Here is a 19,204-nt window from a genome sequence, read left to right as displayed (position 1 = left end):
TGCCCATGAGCCAGGCGATGGTAGCACATGACTTTAATCTCAGCACTCCAGAGACGGAGGTGGGTGGATCTCTGAATTTGAGGCTAGCCTGGTCTACAGAGTGAGTTCTAGGACAGCTAGGAACCCTGTCTCAAAAATACAAAACAAAACAACAACAAAAAGTGCCCACGAATCATGTTTCATCTCAACACACTCAGAGGATCCAGAGGGAGACTCGGAGAACCCAAGGAAGAAGAGAACAGTGTCCTAATGTGTCACATGCTCTGCTGGCCAGACCCCAAAGGCCATGCTGCACCAGGGACACCACAAAGCCACGCAGCCCACGAGCATTCCAGAGCTGCTGCGGCACACAAGCCACACCATAGCTCATGTGATACTGGCACTGTCCCTTGGTAGGAACAAAGCTCTAAAAACAGCATTGCTCAGATACCCACGAGCATAACCCAAGGGTGCCCGGGGAGGCAAAAAATAAAGAACTAGGGTAAGTCACATGAGTTGTCAGGAGGGACTCCAGCACTGCAGGGAGGGGAAGGAGAGGTCTTGTGGTCAGGCGGGTGGCTCAGGAGGTTCTGAGAGAGCTGCGGGGGGGAGGTGGGGGGGAGGTAGCAGGGACAAGGAGCCAGTGTGTGTGTGTGTGTGTGTGTGTGTGTGTGTGTGTGTATGCAAGGACAGAGGGACTCAGAGACAGGGATGTCACATAGGGCCTATGAGACAGTAGCATCACCCTGCTAGGGACTGGGCAGAGCCGAAGGTAAGGGGTAAGGCACTGTCAATCTCAAAAGGACAGTTCAATGGCAGGTGACTTTCTAATCAGAAAACTGGTCTAGCCCTGGGGCTCTGCCTCCTGCAGGCCCGCATCTCTGTGTAGCAGACAAGGCCACCTCTGCACTCAATCTCATGTTACAGGAAACTGATACTGTCAGTCATAAAAGTCAATGGGGACAATTAGGTGAAGAGAGAGCATTGGAGGAGACAGTAGCTGGTCCTCTCAGGGCAGACTGCCCCTCCAACATGAGCTCTGCTGCGCAGTCTCTAGATCGTATGGAGAGGTGTCCACACACCAGGATGGCCCTGTGGACACTTGATGACATTAGCCACAGCAACTGAGAAAGGGTGGGGAACATTGGCAAATAAGTGAGAAGTGGGAACTCTGGGCCCTTTCTGTTCCTAGACAGTGCTAATATTTCTCTGGTAGGTGTCCTCATACGCTGCCAGCAAGGTTAGGAGGTCCACAGAGGCCTGAAATGAGAAGTGCCACTTTCCCAGACTAGGCAACCTCGGGTCTGTGTGACCGTGACGCTGGCAACAGGCCGCCCTGCGGGGATCTGGGAAGGGGAAGGAAGGAGAAAGCCAGGGCTAGGCATAGCTCATCTGGTCCAAGGATGGTGTCCCGAACTGTCTAGGCAGCAGCAGCTGGGATGTGTCCACAGCTGCCAATACTCTCACTCCTTCCTCCCTGGTCCACACTCGGAGCTTGCCAGGCAGCTTCTGTGCTGAGTGGTATTCCTCCAGGGTCTTGTGATCGCAGGAGAGCAGTGGTTGACCGTCGTTAGATGAGCCCCTTTCCCTTCATAAAATAATGGCCTGCTGTAACTGGGAGCCAAACGTCCTTGTTCGTCACAAAGGATATTAAAATCCTTCCCAGGGTCCCACAGTCAGACTCGGGGTCAGCCTGAGAGCAGGAGCAGGGAGGTGTCCAAGACACACATTGGATGACAGATGCTCTGGTCCACAGCCCACAGGACCAAACCCAAACATCCACGAAGCAGTTCCTGCCTGTCCCCACCTAGGCCCCACAGTACCCAGCCAAGCCTGCCACTCACTGTGCTGGGCACACACCTGGCCCCAGGGACACACAGTGCTGCTCCAGGTGCCAGTTTATGGTGCTGTCATCCTGAGGACACGAAAGCAGGGCCCCCAACCTGCTGTGGCGACAGGGCCATTTCCCTCTAACCCCAGTGCCCAAACACTGCCCAGATGAAGCCAAGCGCTCACAGATGTCCTTGCCTGCCCCATTTGGAACTCTGGATGTCTCCCCGTCAGCCTGGCCCAACCCTGGGTTCAGCCTTGGACTCCTCATGACCAGCAATGGTGTCTAAACCATTCCACACACTTGACCAGAGGACCTAGTCAAAGTGATGAGGTCCACCCCCGAGTGTCACCTCCTTGCCGGTGTCACGAGGACACAAGCACTTAGAAGTCACTATTTCATTCAAGCCAGAGCAAGTTTCAGCTCCTGGCACTGTCTTTGGAGAAATCTACCAAACACCCTTTTCTTTCAGAATCTAGAGGTTCAAGCGCCACCCGGCCAGAGTGCCACCTGCCTCCTCCCGCCTCCACTGCACAGGCCAAGTGAGCTTTGGCACCTCCTCCCAGGGGCCCCTTTCAGACATCCTTACCTCATGAACCCCCCACCACCACCACTCCAGCTTCTCACCAGACCACCACAGCAGTGACACGAATTGCAAAACAATTCATAAGCAGGGTGAGGAAGACTGTCTTCCAGGGGTCTGAGGAGACGCTTCCATAGATAAAGGGTTTGCTGGGCAAGCATAGGGACTCAAGTTCGATTCCCAGCACCTACTTAAAGAGCCGATTATTGTGGCACATACTCATAACCCTCAGGCTTGGGGTAGGTGGGTAGAGGCTGGAAGACCCCCAAGGTTCACTGGCTAGTCAGTCTAGTCCCAGGTCCCAGGAAGAGACTCTGTCTCAAAATAAAATAAAATAAAATGGGGGGCTGGAGAGATGGCTCAGTGGTTAAGAGCATTAGCTGCTCTTGCAGAGGATATGGGTTCAGTTTCCAGCACCCACCTGGCAGCTCAAAACTATCTCTAACTACAGTTCCAGGAGATGCGACACCCTCTTCTGGCCTCTGTAAGCACCAGGAACCCATGGTGCACAAACATACATTCAGTCAAAACACTCATGCACATAAAATAAAATAAATACAAAATTTTTTAATTAAAAAAAAAACAGAGAGTGAATGAGGAGGTCTGATGTCAACACCTGGTCTCTACACATGTACGTGTGCCTTCACACAATGCTTCTCTCACATGCACCCATGCATACAGACATGCACACACACCTGCACCGCCATGCATACATGCACAGAGTCTTTGTTTTCAAAAACACTACTCCAGTTGGGAAGAACAGCAAATGGCTTGGAGGTCTGGTCTCTGTTTCAGGAGGACGTAGGTTTTTGCTTACGAGGATACTCTTCTAGATAACACTTCAGGCTGGGCTATCTTAACACGGCCTGGCACATCTTACAAAACCGTATTTTCAACCGTTTTCACGTTTGGAGTTCAGCTCAGAGATGTCAGAACTGTCTGCCCAAGTCCAAGAGCTGTTCTCTCTCTTTCCTGCCTAGTTCTCCCACGGTGATGGAGCCACAGCCTGTGACACCAACTGTCTCGCAATGCGATGGAGCCACTGCCTGCCACACAGCTGTCTTCCACTGTGATGGAGCCACTGCCTGCCACACAGCTGTCTCCCACCATGATGGAGCCACAGCCTGCCACACCAGCTAAGCGCTTTCTCATTTCCAGACAGCAGAACTAAACCTGGATGCATCTGTACAGCGTTTCTGTTCACGGTTCATCTTCTGACAATAAGACAATCCATGTTAAAAACAACACTGAGGGGCTGAAGAGATGGCTCAGTGGTTAAGAGCACTGACTGCTCTTCCAGAGGACCTGGGTTCAATTCCCAGCACCTACATGACAGCTCCTAACGGTCTGTAATTCCGGTTCCAGGGGACCCGACACCCATGGCAAAACACCAATGCACATAAAATAAAAACAAATAAATTAAAAAGCAAAGCAATACTGGTTCAAATAGGACAATGTCATAAATTCAACACTGTTCCTGTTTGATAAACCTTCCCAAACGTGGACTGCAAATCTGTAAATGAATCTTGGCTAAAACTCTGAACACTTTTGCTGACAACAGACAAATTCTTCTACCCTTCTGTTCACGCCAGGGTGAGTCATGTGGGTGTACAGCTCACCCTGCAACGAAAGCCATCCCATTCTAGAAAAATCAGCTGCCCTTGGCAGGTGAGGCTGGCTTGCTGGTTCTTGTCATCGGGGGACTTGACCAGTGCCTTCTCCACAGCCTGCTGAGGTATTTGCAGTCATCACAGAGCCTCATGGAGCTTCTAGCACTTGCTGCTGGTTCTGTTGTTAGTGTGCACTGTGGTCACAGTGAGCTGTGTCTGCTGCCAGCCAGTCAGCTGTGATACCAGAGGCCTCTAGGTTTTCCACAGGCCTCAAGGGCAGCAAGGTTCACCAGTGACCCAGGTGCACACACATGAAATCCCACACCTATCAGACAAGGGTCAAGATGATGGGACTATGCCACTCAGTGGGGCCTCCCATGGCCACCTGGGAAGCCCAGGGCATAGAGATCAAGACAACAAATTGGGCACAATGGCACACACCTGTAATCCCAGCCTGGGGAATTGGAGGCAAGAGGATGAGAAATTTATTATCAAGGTCACAAGTGCTGCACATGGCTCTCAAAAAAAAAAAAACAAAAACCACGTGAACTCTGATGTGAGAGGGAGAAGAGGAGTTGGGACAAGAGAGCCGCACCCTACCACAGGTCATGCAAAAGCTGAGGCTACATCCCCATGGAAAATAGGTCTGAAGTGGCTCCAAGCACCCTGGCCTGTGTATAGGCACCGACTCTGTATAGGCACCTGAGCAACAAGAGTGCCCAAGAGAGCTGGATGGGGGAACATGTTTCACTGCCCTGCAATTAGGTAGGACTCAAATTTCCCTGGCAACAGGCCACTCCACAGTACTTGCAGTGTGAATAGCCGGTCGTCATTAAAACCATAGGTCAGTACTCCGCGCATGGGCCCCGGGGAATGCAGAAATACCACATAGGTCCGGACTCTCTGAGTAACAATTCCCTTTTGAGAGCGGCCAGTCGGTCTATTCCCTCGCTGCCGCTGCCGGGCTTTTCCATCCAGATGCAAGCTCCGCCTGTTGCATCATCAAGGGAACTGCCAACAGACAACAAAGAGAACCAGACTCAGGGGTCACTAAAGGGAAGCTCTGCGTGGCTGTGGCCTCCACACCTGCTGAGGCACGCCAGGAGCCTTTGAGTAGGTGCCCAGAGGGAAGCTCTCAGGAGAGAGCCACTACAGGGCTGAAGAAGGCTTTGTGTCTGAAGGTTAAAGCTATGAGCTGGCCTCAGCGACAGAATATGGAGCAACGAGGAGAGGCAGTGCCCAGGAAGTGGGTCAGTGGGAACAATCTATTCTGAAAACACAGGCACCTTCGACTCCTGGAATGGGCTGGATGTACCTTCTTTCCTTGTTCTTCTCTCTTGGATGTCAGATAGGAAACTCACATAAGAAGAAGGCTCAGAGAGGCAGAGGGACAAGCCAGCTGCCTGGGGTTCGAGGGCAGGAGAGGGACCCGTGGGTTTTCTTTTGCACCACAGAGCTCTGACTTGGAGTGGAAGGAACCACAGTTGGAAATGCCAGTGTACACAGACAACGCGTGCCAGGCAGGCCATGGCGGTGCACGCCTTTAATCCCGGCATTCAGGAGGTAGAGGCAGGCGGATCTCTGTGAGTTCGAGGCCAGCCTGAGCTACAGAGTTCCAGGACAGCCAGAGAAACCCTGTCTCAAAAGAAAGAAAGAAAGAAAGAAAGAAAGAAAGAAAGAAAGAAAGAAAGAAAGAAAGAAAGAAAGAAAGAACAAGCTAGGCCAGCCCCCTGCAGCCACAGGGCAGGGCAGAGGTGGCCTCTCAGGGAAGAGCCTGGAACAAGAACCACCACGCCCCACTGAAAAGGCCAGCCCTCCTTTTCCAACCAAGCCAGCTGAACTGTGCTTCAAGATGTAAGCCCATTAGAAGTGAAGCTAGAAACACTGTCTGTGGTCAAAAGGAAGCAGGGGTGGCCCTGATAATAGCAGACAGACTTCAAACCAGAGAAAGTCTCCAGAGATGGAGGGCCCATCGTGTGAAGACAGACGCGGCAAGTCTCCGTGCGTGCATTAAAAACCGCTGCAGAATGTGTGAGGTGGAGACAGAACTGATGGGAGAAATAGATGAGTTCTAACTGTCCCCCGCACACAATGACACACAGAACAATGGACTGGAAAGCAGGCAGGACCCGACGTTGCCTCCAAGCTTCAAGGACGCTCCTCTAAAGGCGGCGGGACACATCCTTCCTGGGAGCTATCAAAACGTACACCCAAACTGATACAATCTGGGGGTCTTGATCGGGTTCATTTTCTCTGCCACTTAAGGAATTAAAAGGTGGGAAAAATTTGAAGCAAGACAAGTAGCAGCAGAGATACCTCAAGCACCCTAGGCAGAATCAGCACTGGAAAATTGGCGATTATTGGGGGTGGGGAAACACATAGAAAACACATAGAAACAGACCCTCTGTCCCAAATCCAGTCTCGGAGGAGGGGGGTAGTTAAAGCCTCTGAAGGATTTTCTTCCTCTACTCTAGGGTTGGTCAGTTTGAAGAAAGCTACGCTGGTTGATTGGCCCAAAACTATCATGTGACATGTCCTGCGCAGGCCTTGAACTTGTGGAGCCAGTCCATAAGCCGGGGGCCTGCTGGTGCAGGGACAAGATTTGTTTTAAGCTGCCAGACTTCGGTTTCAAGTCAGGAGGGTGAGGAAGAAGCTGAGGGAGGGGCCGGCCATCTGGGAAATTCGCCACTTTGATTCCCTAGCCATGGCCTCTCTCTCTAGTTGTCAATTCAACAGGGAGTCTGTCTCACTCCCAGTCTCTCAAAGCCATCTATCTAAGCAGGAGACCCCAAAATATACCTGCGGAGGAGCCCCTTGTGTTGTACAGTGCTATCCCCCCCTTGAGCAAAACAGCCACCACCGTGACATCAGCTGTGCCTGTGGACGGTTGACATTTCCTCAGAGAAGGAGGGGGCGGGGGAGGGTCATTGGAGCCCTCCAGAGATTCAGCCATTTGTACACGATTTTGCTGCAATGGGAACTGGTGGAAGATGGGGTGGTTCTGGGGAGGGGCCAGAGTGTATAGGCTGGGGAAGGTAAGGGGAGGGGGAGGGAGCCATCATCCGTCCTGGGTCCAGACCTTCCAGATCGGCTGCTTTGGTAGAATCACGCACACTCTTGACAATAACCTTTCCCCGATGCTTTCTAAGTAAACCGAATAAGCTCATTGGGTCCCCAGGGTGAATTTTGGTACAGTGGACTTTGGTTTGTCATTAGGACCTGATGAGGAGAAGGCGTGACATTACTTAGGTCCCCCTGACGATGAAAATTCTTACTGCACCCCAGCACACCAGGGACGCCTCTTGCTCTGTGTGCCCTTACGCCTTGATTGTGAACTTTGATTGATTTAAGTATCTATGAGCCGAACTTGTCTGAGAGCTGTTAGGGGGCCTGAGAGGTGTTAGGGGGCCTAAGGTCCCACTGTTACAGGTGCTGTTCCTCAGAGGGGCTGAGTCCACCCTGGCATCCTCTGTAGAAACCTGCCACAGCTACCCCAAGTGAACCAGTTCCCCCAAATAGCAGAAATTTTTCCAGACATCCGTTGTTGGATTTTTTTTTTTTTTTTTTTTTTAGGTTAAACTGTTTCTAGCCATCTGGATTCACTGCTTTTACAAGAAAACATGCTGTTAGTCCCTCTTTGCTAAAATACTGACAAGGGATTGACGCCTACAACCACGGCCCCAATTCAGGCCTCTGGCTGCCTTTGTAAATAAAGCTTTATTGGCACATAGCCATGACCCTTGGTTGATATAGTGTCTGTGGCAGCTTATACACTCAAAGAGCAGGGCTGAGTACCTGGATGGCCCACGAAGCCAAAGAAACTTCTGTTAGTTCCATTTAGACAATGCTTGCCTTGAAGGCACATTGTTTTTATTTGAGAAAAGGTCTCATAGCTGGCCTAGGTGGCCTGGCACTTTCAAGCCTCCTGTCTTAGGCCGGGAGAGCCGGGATTGTAGGCAGGGAACGCCACACCCATGTGCTGACCTATTTTAGATCATCAAAAGCTAACCACGAAACCCAGGCAGAACGATTACAAGTCTCTGACCATTCAAGGACGGCTGAGACCTGTTATCTCTCAAGAGCCGTTGAAACATCAGCAGAGGCTGCTGTCTGGATGCTGACTCCCAGCCTCGGCCGGGCGAGAAGCCTCTGATCCAAAGGTCTCCCCTGCTCACCGGACTGATCTGGAAGGAGACTGTTTCCGACATAGGTTGACACGATTGCCATTTATTTCCTGTGCAGATACGCAGAGGAAATGTGGGTGTCATCGATTTTATGCCAACTGACCGTTTCTGTTGCTTCTGACCTCCTAAAGGGACATGAATGAAGTCCGCACAGCCCTGTTAGGCCGACACCTCACAGACAGCACTTTGCACCAGCACCCTTCATGCCAGGGCAGTGCAGGGGTTGGCACAGACTCTTCAGCCTCCTCACACCCAGCTGCCTTCCAACCCACATTCCTTCAGAGCAGTGGTTCTCAACCTTCCTAATGCTGTGACCCTTTAATACAGTCCCTCATACTGTGGTGACCCCCAACCATAAAATTATTTCATTGCTACTTCATAACTGTAATGTTGCTACTGTTCTGAATCATAATGTAAATACTGGATATACAGGATACCTGATGTGCAATCCCTGTGAAAGGGTTGTTTGACCCCCTAAAGGGGGGTCTCGACCCGCAGGTTGGGAACTGCTGCTTCAGAGGGAAGGAAAGTGGGCGTAAGAAATCACCAGAACCCCCCCCCCTTCCCTCTCCTGCTTGTCATTCGTGACGACCTCTGTCACCCCACCACTGCAGCTTCTGCATCTCCCACCCTGACGAGAGAGTACCAGGGGACTTGAGCCAGGGGCCAAAGTCCTCCTGGCGGAGGGAGGGCACCGCTGAGCAGGGATGGTGAGCTGTCCTTCACACCCCGTCTACTCAGAGGACGGACAGACGGAGGGGCCCTTGAAGAGTGAGGAGGCCGGTGGAAGAGGACTCTGGCAAGGAGCCTGCCCCGGAGAAGGAAGGAGTCGAGAGGAACACACCACAAAAGACGACACAAAAAGAAATGCCTAGCAGAGGAAAAGCCCCCTGGAGGGCAAAGCACATTTTGAATCCTGAAGGACACTGGGCTGGAGTGAGGGGAAGGCTGATGGGGGGGGGAATGGGGGGAGGGACGGGGACGGACGGACTCGGGGGACACCTTGGTTAGAGAGGACCACGCTGAGAAGGGCCAGGTACCCAGGACATCGCTAATGGCTCAGCTGTGCTGGGGGAGCAGGTGCAGGGGGAGGTGAGCTAAGGTCAGGGTCGCGTCATGGAAGAAGGTGCAGCCTTGGAAGGTGGGCAGCTGTGTTTCCACGGAGGGATGTCAGACATCCACAGCTCCGACAAGCCGGCAGGGCGGACGGAACAGGCCGACTTGTTTTTTTCAAGTTTCCCATCCTGATGTCTGGAGTTCATCCATCACAGGAGTGTCCCAAGGGGAGGACACAGAGAACAGAACCTAAAGGATCCAAGGCCAAGGTCAGAGCTTAGAGGGCAATGAACTTGTAGGCAGCAGTTGTCTGAACCGGTCTGTGGCCAAAAGAACAGAACTGGGTTCAGTGAGAACAGAGAGGAGGTATGAGGTCGGAGAAAGCCGACACAGAGAGCCCACCTACAAGGGCAGCCAGCTCACGGTCCCGTGCTGTGTGAGATGTTGGCTGTCTCCAGTTCAACAGTCGGAACCAAATCTTAAGAGACGGCAGAGACAGCTCTTTCCCGTGGCTGGCAGCGTGGAGGCCATATGATGCCTGGAGTCACGGTAAGAGGCTAAACCAGCAAGAGTGTCAGAGCTCTGGCAGCCTTCCTCATGTCCCCAGATGGGTAGACACAGTCAAGCTGTCCAGACATAACAGACTTGCTCCCTATGATGAGAACTGGCTCCACACACCAGGCACTCCCACACCACAGGGCCTGTACGGACAGTACTGGAGTTGGCTCCAAGACCAAGATCTATGGCGGTCCACAGAAAAATCGTTGTCAGGCCTAGCCACTTAGAGTGTGGCCCTCAAGCCCTACAGGGGCTGAAAAATGGAAGAAAAGGACTAAGAATGATGTCCTCAAGCTAACCACCTCAGGGACAGATCTGGACAGAGGCACTGGACAGGTGGCAGCTGCCAATGAAAAGCCTCAGAACAAAAGAATCTATGTTAATAAATTGCCAGACAGAGGAGAGGGCTGATAAGAATGTGGGCAGGTTGGGGAAATGCAAAGAAAAAATATCAGCAAGGTCTCAACAAACACAGACATTGTATCTTCAAGAGCAAGCAGTGGCCTACAAACTCATGTTTGCTTTCCTTAGGATACATAATCAAAAGTGGAATTTAAGGTGTGGAGCCAAGTGTAGTTCGTCAGCAAAGCAGGCACTTAGCATGTGTGAGGCCCTAGGTTCCACCTTCGGCACCAAGAAAGAAAAAAGTTTAGATGCTAAGTCAAAGACAATGGTTTTCATATTTTCAAGATATTGAGATTGCTTTCCCAAAACAGCAGAGCCGTGACTGCTCTGGTCCTCCAACTGTGCCCACCCCGGTGGGTTCCTGAAGCACTGTCAGCAGGGAAACTCTGCAGCCAGTCCACAGGCTGAGGATAGCACCCCTGTGACATCCACTCTGGAATCTGTTCCTGTGAATGACATCTATCTGTCAATCATCTATCTATTTATCATCTACCCACCTATCAATAATCTATTATTTACCTATCTATCAATAAGTTATCAGTCAATTATATATCAGTTATCTTTTTATGAATATGTCCATCAATTATCTACCACCTATCAACCTATTTTTCTATCATCTACTTATCTATCAGTAATTTATCTTTCTGTCGCCTAGCTGTCTATCATCTATTCTCCCATTCACTGTCATTGCTCTGATGGAGTGTCTATGTCTTTCAATGTTTTTGGAGAGAAGGTCTCACTATGTAACCCAGGATGGCTTTGAACTCATGTCCTCCTGCCCCCATCTCTCAAGTGCTGGGATTATAGGTGTGTATTTCCACACCTGGTTCTTCTTTCCTACCAGTTTTGCTTTGTTTTGAAACAGAGACTCACTGTATAGTCCAAGGTGGTCCTGGTGGTCATTCCCTTCCCTCCCAAGTGCCAGGATTATAGATATGTACCATGAGACCTGACTTTAATTTTCATAGATGCTTAAAAGGTTTTAACTTTTTAAGCTTTGCCATCACACACACACACACACACACACACACACACACACACACACACACACCCCTTTTTCTTAGTTTTAGTATCTTTTTTTTTTTAAAGATTTATTTATTTATTAAGTATACAGAAGAGGGTGCCAAATCTCATTACAGATGGTTGTGAGCCACCATGTGGTTGCTGGGAATTGAACTCAGGACCCCTGGAAGAACAGTCAGTGCTCTTAACCTCTGAGCCATCTCTCCAGCCCAGTTTTAGTATCTTACAGAAGTTTTTTGTTTATATGTTTGGTTGGTTGGTTTTTCAAAACAGGGTTTCTCTGTGGAGCTCTGGCTGTCCTGGAACTCACTATGTAGACCAGGCTGGCCTCTAACTCAGAGATCCACCTGACCCTGCCTCCCAAGTGCTGGGATTAAAGGTGTGTGCCACTGTTGCCCAACATCTTACAGATGTCTTACAATGTTCATGTAGTCATATAGTTTAGCCTTTCCTGTTTCCATGTAGGCTAGGAAGACCTGTCCCTCATCCACAGCATCTCAGGTTTCTTGTAAGAATTTGCTTTTATATAAACACCTGTAATTCCCTGGACTCTGACTTTAAGAAACTTCCTCCCACTAATCATTTACAAAGGTATTGAGAGCCCTGTATGGTTCATGCCTATAATTCCAGCATTTGGAAGGCTGAGGTAGGTGGACTACTTCAAGTGTGAGGCCAACCTGAGCTACATAGACCAGGCTGGCCTGTAAAGTAAGACCCACTCTCAAAACAGCAACAACAAAAGTGTAGTACTGATTTTTCACATACTCAAACACAACAAGTAAAAAGCATATCTCAACACAGTCCTTTTCTTCCATCTACCTTGATCCTGCTTTCTCCTTTAAAGTTGCACATGAGAGAAAGGAAGGCAGATGCCCCCAAAGGATCCCAGAATCCTTACTCACATGGCCAAAGGTGGAAACAAGTCCAAGAAGGCATCGATGTACAAGCTATGTGTGTGCATGCATGTGGTGAACACAGACACAGACACACACACACACACACACACACACACACACACACTTTAAACTATTAAATTAGAATTAATCACGGTTACATGGTGATTAAAACCAGTAAGGAGCTGGGTGGTGGTGGTGCACACCTTTAATCCTAGCACTCGGGAGGCAGAGGCAGGCAGATCTCTGTGAGTTTGGGGCCAGCCTGGTCTACAAACAGAGTTCCAGGACAACCAGAACTGTTACACAGAGAAACTCTGTCTTGAGATAGATAGATAGATAGATAGATAGATAGATAGATAGATAGATAGGTAAAACCAGTAAAATGAGTTGTGTGGCTGTATTTCTATGAACCACTTGCAGAGTGAAACCCATCCCTTGGAGACTGCTGGGCAGAGATCTACCCCAGAACTGCACAGGGGGAGGGGAGGGGAAGGTTCTGGGCTGTGGCTCCTGTGCCCTATCTTGACCATGTTTACACAGGTGCAGAGTTATCAAAACACATGGAACTGTGCCCTTAAAATATGAGGATTTGATTGCAGGAGACTCAGATCTCAGTGAAGCTGCTCTTTAAAACAAAAAACCATATTGGCAATAGCAAGATAATATGGAAAATAGCCGATAGCTATTTCCTCAGCGTTCCTTTCATACATATTTGCATACACAATCACACCAAGCATTAAGCACTTTGTATGCATAATTTATAAAGTAATTTTTCTGCTTCCTAGATTTTTTAAAAAAGATTTCTTTTTATTTTAAAAGTATGACTGTGTGTGTGAGAGCAAGTGCAGGTGAGTACAGGCGCCACTGACTCTAGAAGCATTGGATCCCCCTGAAGCTGTAGCTACAGGTGGTTGTGAGTTAATCGGCGTGGGTTCTGGGAATCAGACTCAGATCCTCTGCAAGAGCAGTACACACTCTCAGCTACGGAGCTGTATCTCCAGCCTCTGCTTTCAAGATTCTAATAAATCAACACACACATTTTTTTTTTTTTGCAAGGGGGTGCTGGTGGCCCATCCTAGGGCCTGGTGTCTGCTAGGCAAGCACTCTCCAGCTGAGCTCTACCCTCGGTCCCATGGTTTATTTTTGTAAGCTTGCTCATTCTTGACCCATGGTGGGAGGGTTATGTGATGAGGATGTAGGCAAAGACAGCAGTGACTTGCCCATGAACTTACTGCCAGCTTTGGGGCACCCCAGTGGAGGCTGGTAGAGGCTGGTAGAAGATAAAGGAGGTTCTCCCCACAAAGGTGGAGCCTAGGCAGTGGTCCCAATGCCATGTTTGAGCCCTCAGCACACCCAGACACACAGCCCGTACTCTGAAAGAACTAATGTGACAGTGTGCCTTACTGCAGCCATGGGGAGAAGACCAGATATCAATCACTCCGGGCTGCCTCAAGTTCAACTAGTGACCCACTTAGAGAAGCCCCCCCCCCATTTCCTGTTTTCAGTCTGCCCCCACTTCCGCTTCAGGCTGCGGTCTAGAGAAGCACTTGCTGGCTCAGCTTCCTCCAGTGCTGATCCCTCTCTCTCTTTCCCAAGATTGAGTCCTTATCTCTGTTGCTGGGCACTTGGCAGCCAGTGTGACACCCGCCCCAGAAAGAGTGTGTGCCTGGGTTCAAAGCCTACTCCTGCTGTTCACCAGGCACCTAGGGAACAAGCAAATCGGCCCATGTTTGCACGTCTAAAAGCAGAATAGAATGAAAGAGTTGATGAAATACCCAGCTGGGTGCACAATGCCCCTAAGGGCCGTCCTGGAATTCCAAGGTTGCCAGCCTCTCACACGTCCTACAATCTGTTTTTGCACAATCCTCTGCCCATGGTTCCCAACCAAGGCAATTCAGGTGTGTCCAGACACACCTGGGGGAGTGGCAGGTAGGAAGTGCCCCTGGCTAACTGAATGAAATGTGCCAAGAACTGTTCATAGCCCGATCGCCTGACTCCACAGACTTCGAGCTCACCTCCCTCTATAAAGTAGGCCTAATTCTTTGGGGGCTGAAAACGGGGAGGGGAGGGAGGGAGAAGGCATCTCCCTTCCCCTCTCCCTCATAAGCTAGAGTTTGCCAACTTGTTTTTCTACTTCCAGAGAGGTGGAGAGTACCAGAGAAGGGGAAGTGAGCAGGGTACTTTCTGAGGCAGCCTACCCACTGGCCCCTCACAACAGTCCTAGAGAGGCCGGGTCTGTTGGACTGCTACCAGATGGCTGTGGATGAGCCTATACAAAAGTAGCCACACACTTCACAGGGGCAACACAATACTCACGACACAGAGCTGGCCAGCTGTGGAAGCCACCTGCCAGCAAAAACAAGCAGGCTAAAAGTAGACACTGCCAGCACACCAAACCTTGAATGTGGGCACCAGAAACCACAACGGTGCCCACGTTGACAACAGGCCACGGGTGATGTCCCACCCCCACAGCTCAAGAAGCAGAGGCGGGGCCCTTCCTGTGCCTTCGTGGCCTCCCAGACCCAAAAGAGGCAGCGCTGGCTCACGGAGTTGGGTTTGCTCAGCTGCAAGCCCCAGGGGGGCCGGTAAAACTCCCCCACCTCGGAGGCCGGTGGGTGTGTACGACACAGCAGAGGCCAGCAGCTGGCACATCCTGAGCACCCCATGCCATCACCCTATCCGAAGCCTAGGCTCTAGGCCGCGGGGGCTTGCTGACCTGAAACTCAGCCCCCTCAGGCCTAGGCAAAACAGTGGTCAAGTCAGAGAACAAGAGAGAAGGGACTCCGGGAGGGGCCGGGGGCACATAGGAAGACTTCAGGGTAATCAAGGCCTAGGCACTGAGCCATCCAAAGGCACTTGAAAGACAATGCTGCTTTGATCCCAAGGCCAGCAACCAGCTTGGCCACCAGTCTGAGGCCACCTTAGCCCTACCTACCCAAAGCTCAGTCTTGCAGAGCCTCTCGGCACAAGGTCAGACTACTTACAGCTCCAGCGACCTACGGGACACCAAAAAGCCATTCTGGATTGAATGAGTGAACGGATGATCGACGGCCCAAACTCAGAATGTCCGCCAGGGGGTCCTGACTCACACTACTCCCACTCTCGACAATTTTTAATAGAAAAAAAAAAATCCACCTTCTTCCACAGGTCCCGTCTCAAATCGACGGTCAATCCCACTACTCCCAACCCTCCCTACCTCCACCATCTCCACCCAGACTGGGTTGCCTGCCTCCCTTCCACTCTCTCCTGTCCCTCCTCTCTCTCCCTGAAGAGGTCATCAAGTCTTTGCAAAAAGTTAAGCTGGATACCACCTTCCAGGGGGTCCCTTGACACCCACAATAAAGGTCAGTGCCCACTTCAGCCAGCCAGGCCGCAGGAGTCCTAGACCCTGTTCTTCAGCTGTTTCCCCCATCAGCCTTGACCCTGACACACCCATGCCCTGAGATTCTTCCTGCCTCTATCAGCCTCCCCTCCCGTGCACATCAGCCGCCCCCCCCCCCCAATGTGCATATCAGCACTCAGTCTCTCCAGGTCTGTCTGGGCAAATGCCATCATATAAGTGAGTCCTGCTCAGCCCACCCTGTACTGGTCAGTGACCGTCCCTTTGTGGCTGACCCTTGATACCTACTCTCAGAGGCTCTTCTCAGGATCCAAGTCCTGACACATTTATCCCCATGTGTCCCTCTGTGCCTCCTTAAATGGAAAATGGCCTCCACTGCAGCAGAGAATTCACATGTGTCCCAGGCTAGGATCCCTAGGCTCATCCCTAGCAGGTAGGCACTCAAGGGACGCTTGGAGGGCAAGCTTGCTGTTTGGTGGTAGAGTCTGTATTTAGCCAGCTCTTGGAGTCCATCATCCCCAGCAAAGAAAGAGGGAGAGAGAAAACTAAAGCTGGGCTTGGTGGCACATGTCTGTGATCCCAGCTTGAGGCTGACCTGAGCCACACAGGGAAAACCAAAAACAAACAAAAAGCAATGAATGAATGAAATAGAATACATCCACAAGGCCACCCCTGGGTGCCCTCACCCCTGGTGTCCACACACAATCTTCTGTAATCCTCCCTTTAAGGAGGACTTAATGACATCTTTATAAACCTCTGTCAATCCCTAGGCCACCAGGACAGACCTGCAACAAAGTCCGGAGAGGCTCCAGAGTCCTTGTGCCATCTCAGCCACTGCGAGTTCCCGTGTTTATCTAAGCGACTCTTCTCTCAGTCCTAAGGACCTCTGAGCATGGTGCATACCCCAATAGAAAGTCAAAACCCCTTGCTCAACTGCCTAAGCACAGGAAGTCCCTCCAGGGCACTTCTGGCCTTCTCCTGTACAGAAGCATGTGTCTGTACTTGGGTTCACTGTATTGGAGGAAGGGGGTGACCAGAACCAGTCCTGTCCAGGTGTGCCTGAGCAGCAACAGACCTCCCCTGGGATCCCGCGGATGCTCTGGGGCTGCGGACGCTCGCCCTTCCCCTCCCCCTCCAGCACCTCCAGAGGCTTTGTCATCCCAGTTCCTGGAATGTCTGGGCCCTCCGCGCTGGGACGGTTCCCCGCCAGCGGCCGCGAAATTCTGAGACCGCCCGGCACCAGGGCCCTGCACCTCGGATCCCCTGCGCCTCGGGTGCCCTGGCCGCCTCTCCCGGTGCCCCGAGTCTCCTCGTCCCTCCGGGGTTCCCCCAACCCCGGCCTGCCCAAAGCGCAGGCCCAGGGTGGATGCAGCGCCCGGCCCCACCAGCCCCGGACCGCCACACTCACTAGCATCGGGCGCGCAGGGCCCGGTCACCGGGCTCCGCCACCAGCGTAGCAGCGCCCGCGCGGGCTCCAGGCTGACGGCGCAGCGCTCCTGCTTCACCCACAGCACCGACTGCAGCGGCTCCGCCGCCCCCATCGCGCCCATCGCCGCCGGCGCGGCCTCGTCCGCCGGGCGCGGGGCGCGCGGACGCCGGGGGGGCGCGGGACCGTTAGCGGCCCCTGCAGTCAGCCCGGCGGAGTCGCGGGGAGGCGGGAGCGGGAGGCGGCGCTGCGTCACCCGGTACGCAGAGAGGGCAGCGGGGACCCGGGGCGGGGTGTGGGGACCCGGGAGGAGGTGACCAGGGTGAGGACAGGAGACGCTGGACTTGGGGGGACAGAGAAGGAGCAGAAGATCCAGGGAGCCTAGGCTAGGGAGCAGGGGAGGGCCCAGGAAGAAACGGGAGGGGTCAGAGGGGCCCGGGCGTGGGGAAGGCGATCGAAGCGGCCGGGTGCGCTGAACGTCGCGAGGCTGTGGCTCTCGCTGCTCCTGGGCGCTGCTGGGTCTGCACGCGCGCCGGCCGGGGGAGGGCTGTAATGACAGGCAGAATCCCCAGCAGCGCAGAAATGCTGCCCAGGAAGTCGTGAGCTGGCGGTGGGAGGCTTTGGAACTGCCGGTGTGTGCCCACGAGCGATGTGACCTTGGGCATCCGTCTCTTTTTTAGGTCCTGGTCTCCTGGCGGCTGGGAAGAGTCCTGCAGGCTGGCCCCAGCAGGCAAGGGAAGGCTAGGAGGACGAGGAGGATGAGGGCTACCTTCCACGGGCATGGAAGCTGAATCTGTGGATGGATGTGGGTCTACAGCCTCCAGAGAGACAAGGGATGGTGTCTTCGTGTCAGTCACTTGACCGTTCCCTTTCTAACAGGCCCAAGGAACTTGAGTTGCTATTCCTGATGCTAATTAACGTGGGACAAGCTCAACATGTCAGCCTCAGGGAGGTCTGTCTCCCTGGACACTCCTCACCACCACCACCCCGCCCCTCCAGCTAAAGGGTCCCAAGGCACAGCAGGGCTGTATTCAGCACTGCCCTCAAAGCATGCCCGCTGCTTTCTGTGAAAATTCCATAGGCAAATGGACTTGTTCCTTACTGTCTCCAATGTCTAAAATGGTCCCTGCACATAGCGTTATTAATCAAATGTTGGTTGCACGATGGCATCTATTCACATCTGACCAGCGAAGAGTCTGCTACATAGTCCAAGAGTGCAGCTCTGATGTGACAGAGCCAAGCCTCGCAGCAGAGTCTGCCTTCAAGAAGGCTAGAGAGCCACGGGTCGTCCCCACCCCCGCAGCTCTGCTGCTGCTGCAGACTGAGACAGAGGGGCTAAGTCTACCTTGCCTTGCTGCTGTGCCTGGTACTGGGTGGCTTAGGTGCAGGGCTGATCCTGTCAGTGCCGTCTGCAGGGCAGTAACAGCCATGAATCACTCACTTCCTGGAAGCCCAGCCCAGTTCTAGGCTCCAGGACAGCTCTACAGTGTTGCTTAGGCCCAGGCAGAATCCTAGCCCCACCCTTGAGCAAGCTGGAACTGATCTAGCTCAGTGGTTAGTTGTAGCAAGGGTTGCTCCAGTTCTTTCCTTCCGCAGCTGTCATGATCAGGCTTGGAGAATGTGGACATGAAACCTCTTCAGAAACCTGGTGGGTGATGCCACCACAGTTATATGTGAGGGGTTGTGCCAGGCAAGGGCAGCAAGGACTAGATACTCTAAAACACTAGCCTCTTCTTCTGGACTTCCTGCCCCTTCACATTTAATCATTCAGCGGTTTATTTATTATTGTTGTTATTATTATTATTTTTTTTTTGGACAGGGTTTCTCTGTGTAACAATCCTGGCTGTCCTGGAACTCTCTCTGTAGACCAGGCTGGCCTCGAACTTAAAGATCCACCTGCCTCTGCCTCCCAAGTGCTGAGATTAAAAGTATGAGCCACCATGCCTGGAAAATCATTCAGTGTTTTATAAATGTCCACATTGACCCCAGAATTCTGTAGCCAGACAGGGTACCCCAAGAGGACTTGACCTCACGCTAGCCCTACAGGAGCTCCTTCCAGGAAGACACAGACCACAAAACACCAGAGAACCTGAAGAGGAGTCCCTATGTGGACTTACAGCCCACTGATGAGACCCAGGGTCCCCCAGTGGCTGCTGTGGGCTGAAGTGTACCCCCCTTTCAAATTCTGAAGCTCTGAGTTTGAATGCCATAGTTAGTGACATATTTGGAAACAGGACCTTTAAAGAGGTGATTAAATGAGCCCTTTCGGGGGTGGGGCAATAGCTTAGTCCGTGGACAGAGATTTCCACTTGG

General features: G+C 52.1%; 1 protein-coding gene and 1 long non-coding RNA gene across 5 annotated transcripts in view; one reads left to right on the top strand and one right to left on the bottom strand.

The window, feature by feature from the left end:
• Cerk (ceramide kinase) overlaps positions 1–18,597 on the bottom strand; it is a 47,836-nt gene extending 29,239 nt beyond the window's left edge. For 2 of the 4 annotated variants that reach the window (XM_028878156.2, XM_028878157.2), the window contains exon 1: positions 16,874–17,578. In XM_028878156.2, coding sequence (XP_028733989.1) covers positions 16,874–17,015 — 142 coding nt within the window. In that variant the 5' untranslated portion in view covers positions 17,016–17,578. Of the gene's footprint in view, positions 1–4,888; positions 4,907–16,873; positions 17,579–18,236 lie in introns of those variants that run through there. The other 2 variants (XM_037197464.1, XM_037197465.1) reach the window with 2 other exon arrangements.
• Positions 17,079–18,041, top strand: LOC119086357. The gene is made up of 2 exons (XR_005089623.1): positions 17,079–17,150; positions 17,572–18,041. It is a non-coding gene; the product is annotated as an uncharacterized LOC119086357 (long non-coding RNA).
• Positions 18,598–19,204: the final 607 nt, after the last annotated feature.

Source organism: Peromyscus leucopus, chromosome 20, assembly GCF_004664715.2.
Source record: "Peromyscus leucopus breed LL Stock chromosome 20, UCI_PerLeu_2.1, whole genome shotgun sequence".
NCBI classification, from domain to species: Eukaryota; Metazoa; Chordata; class Mammalia; order Rodentia; family Cricetidae; genus Peromyscus; species Peromyscus leucopus.
Note: the sequence above shows the minus strand (reverse complement) of the source record. Positions and strands in the feature narration are given on the sequence as shown.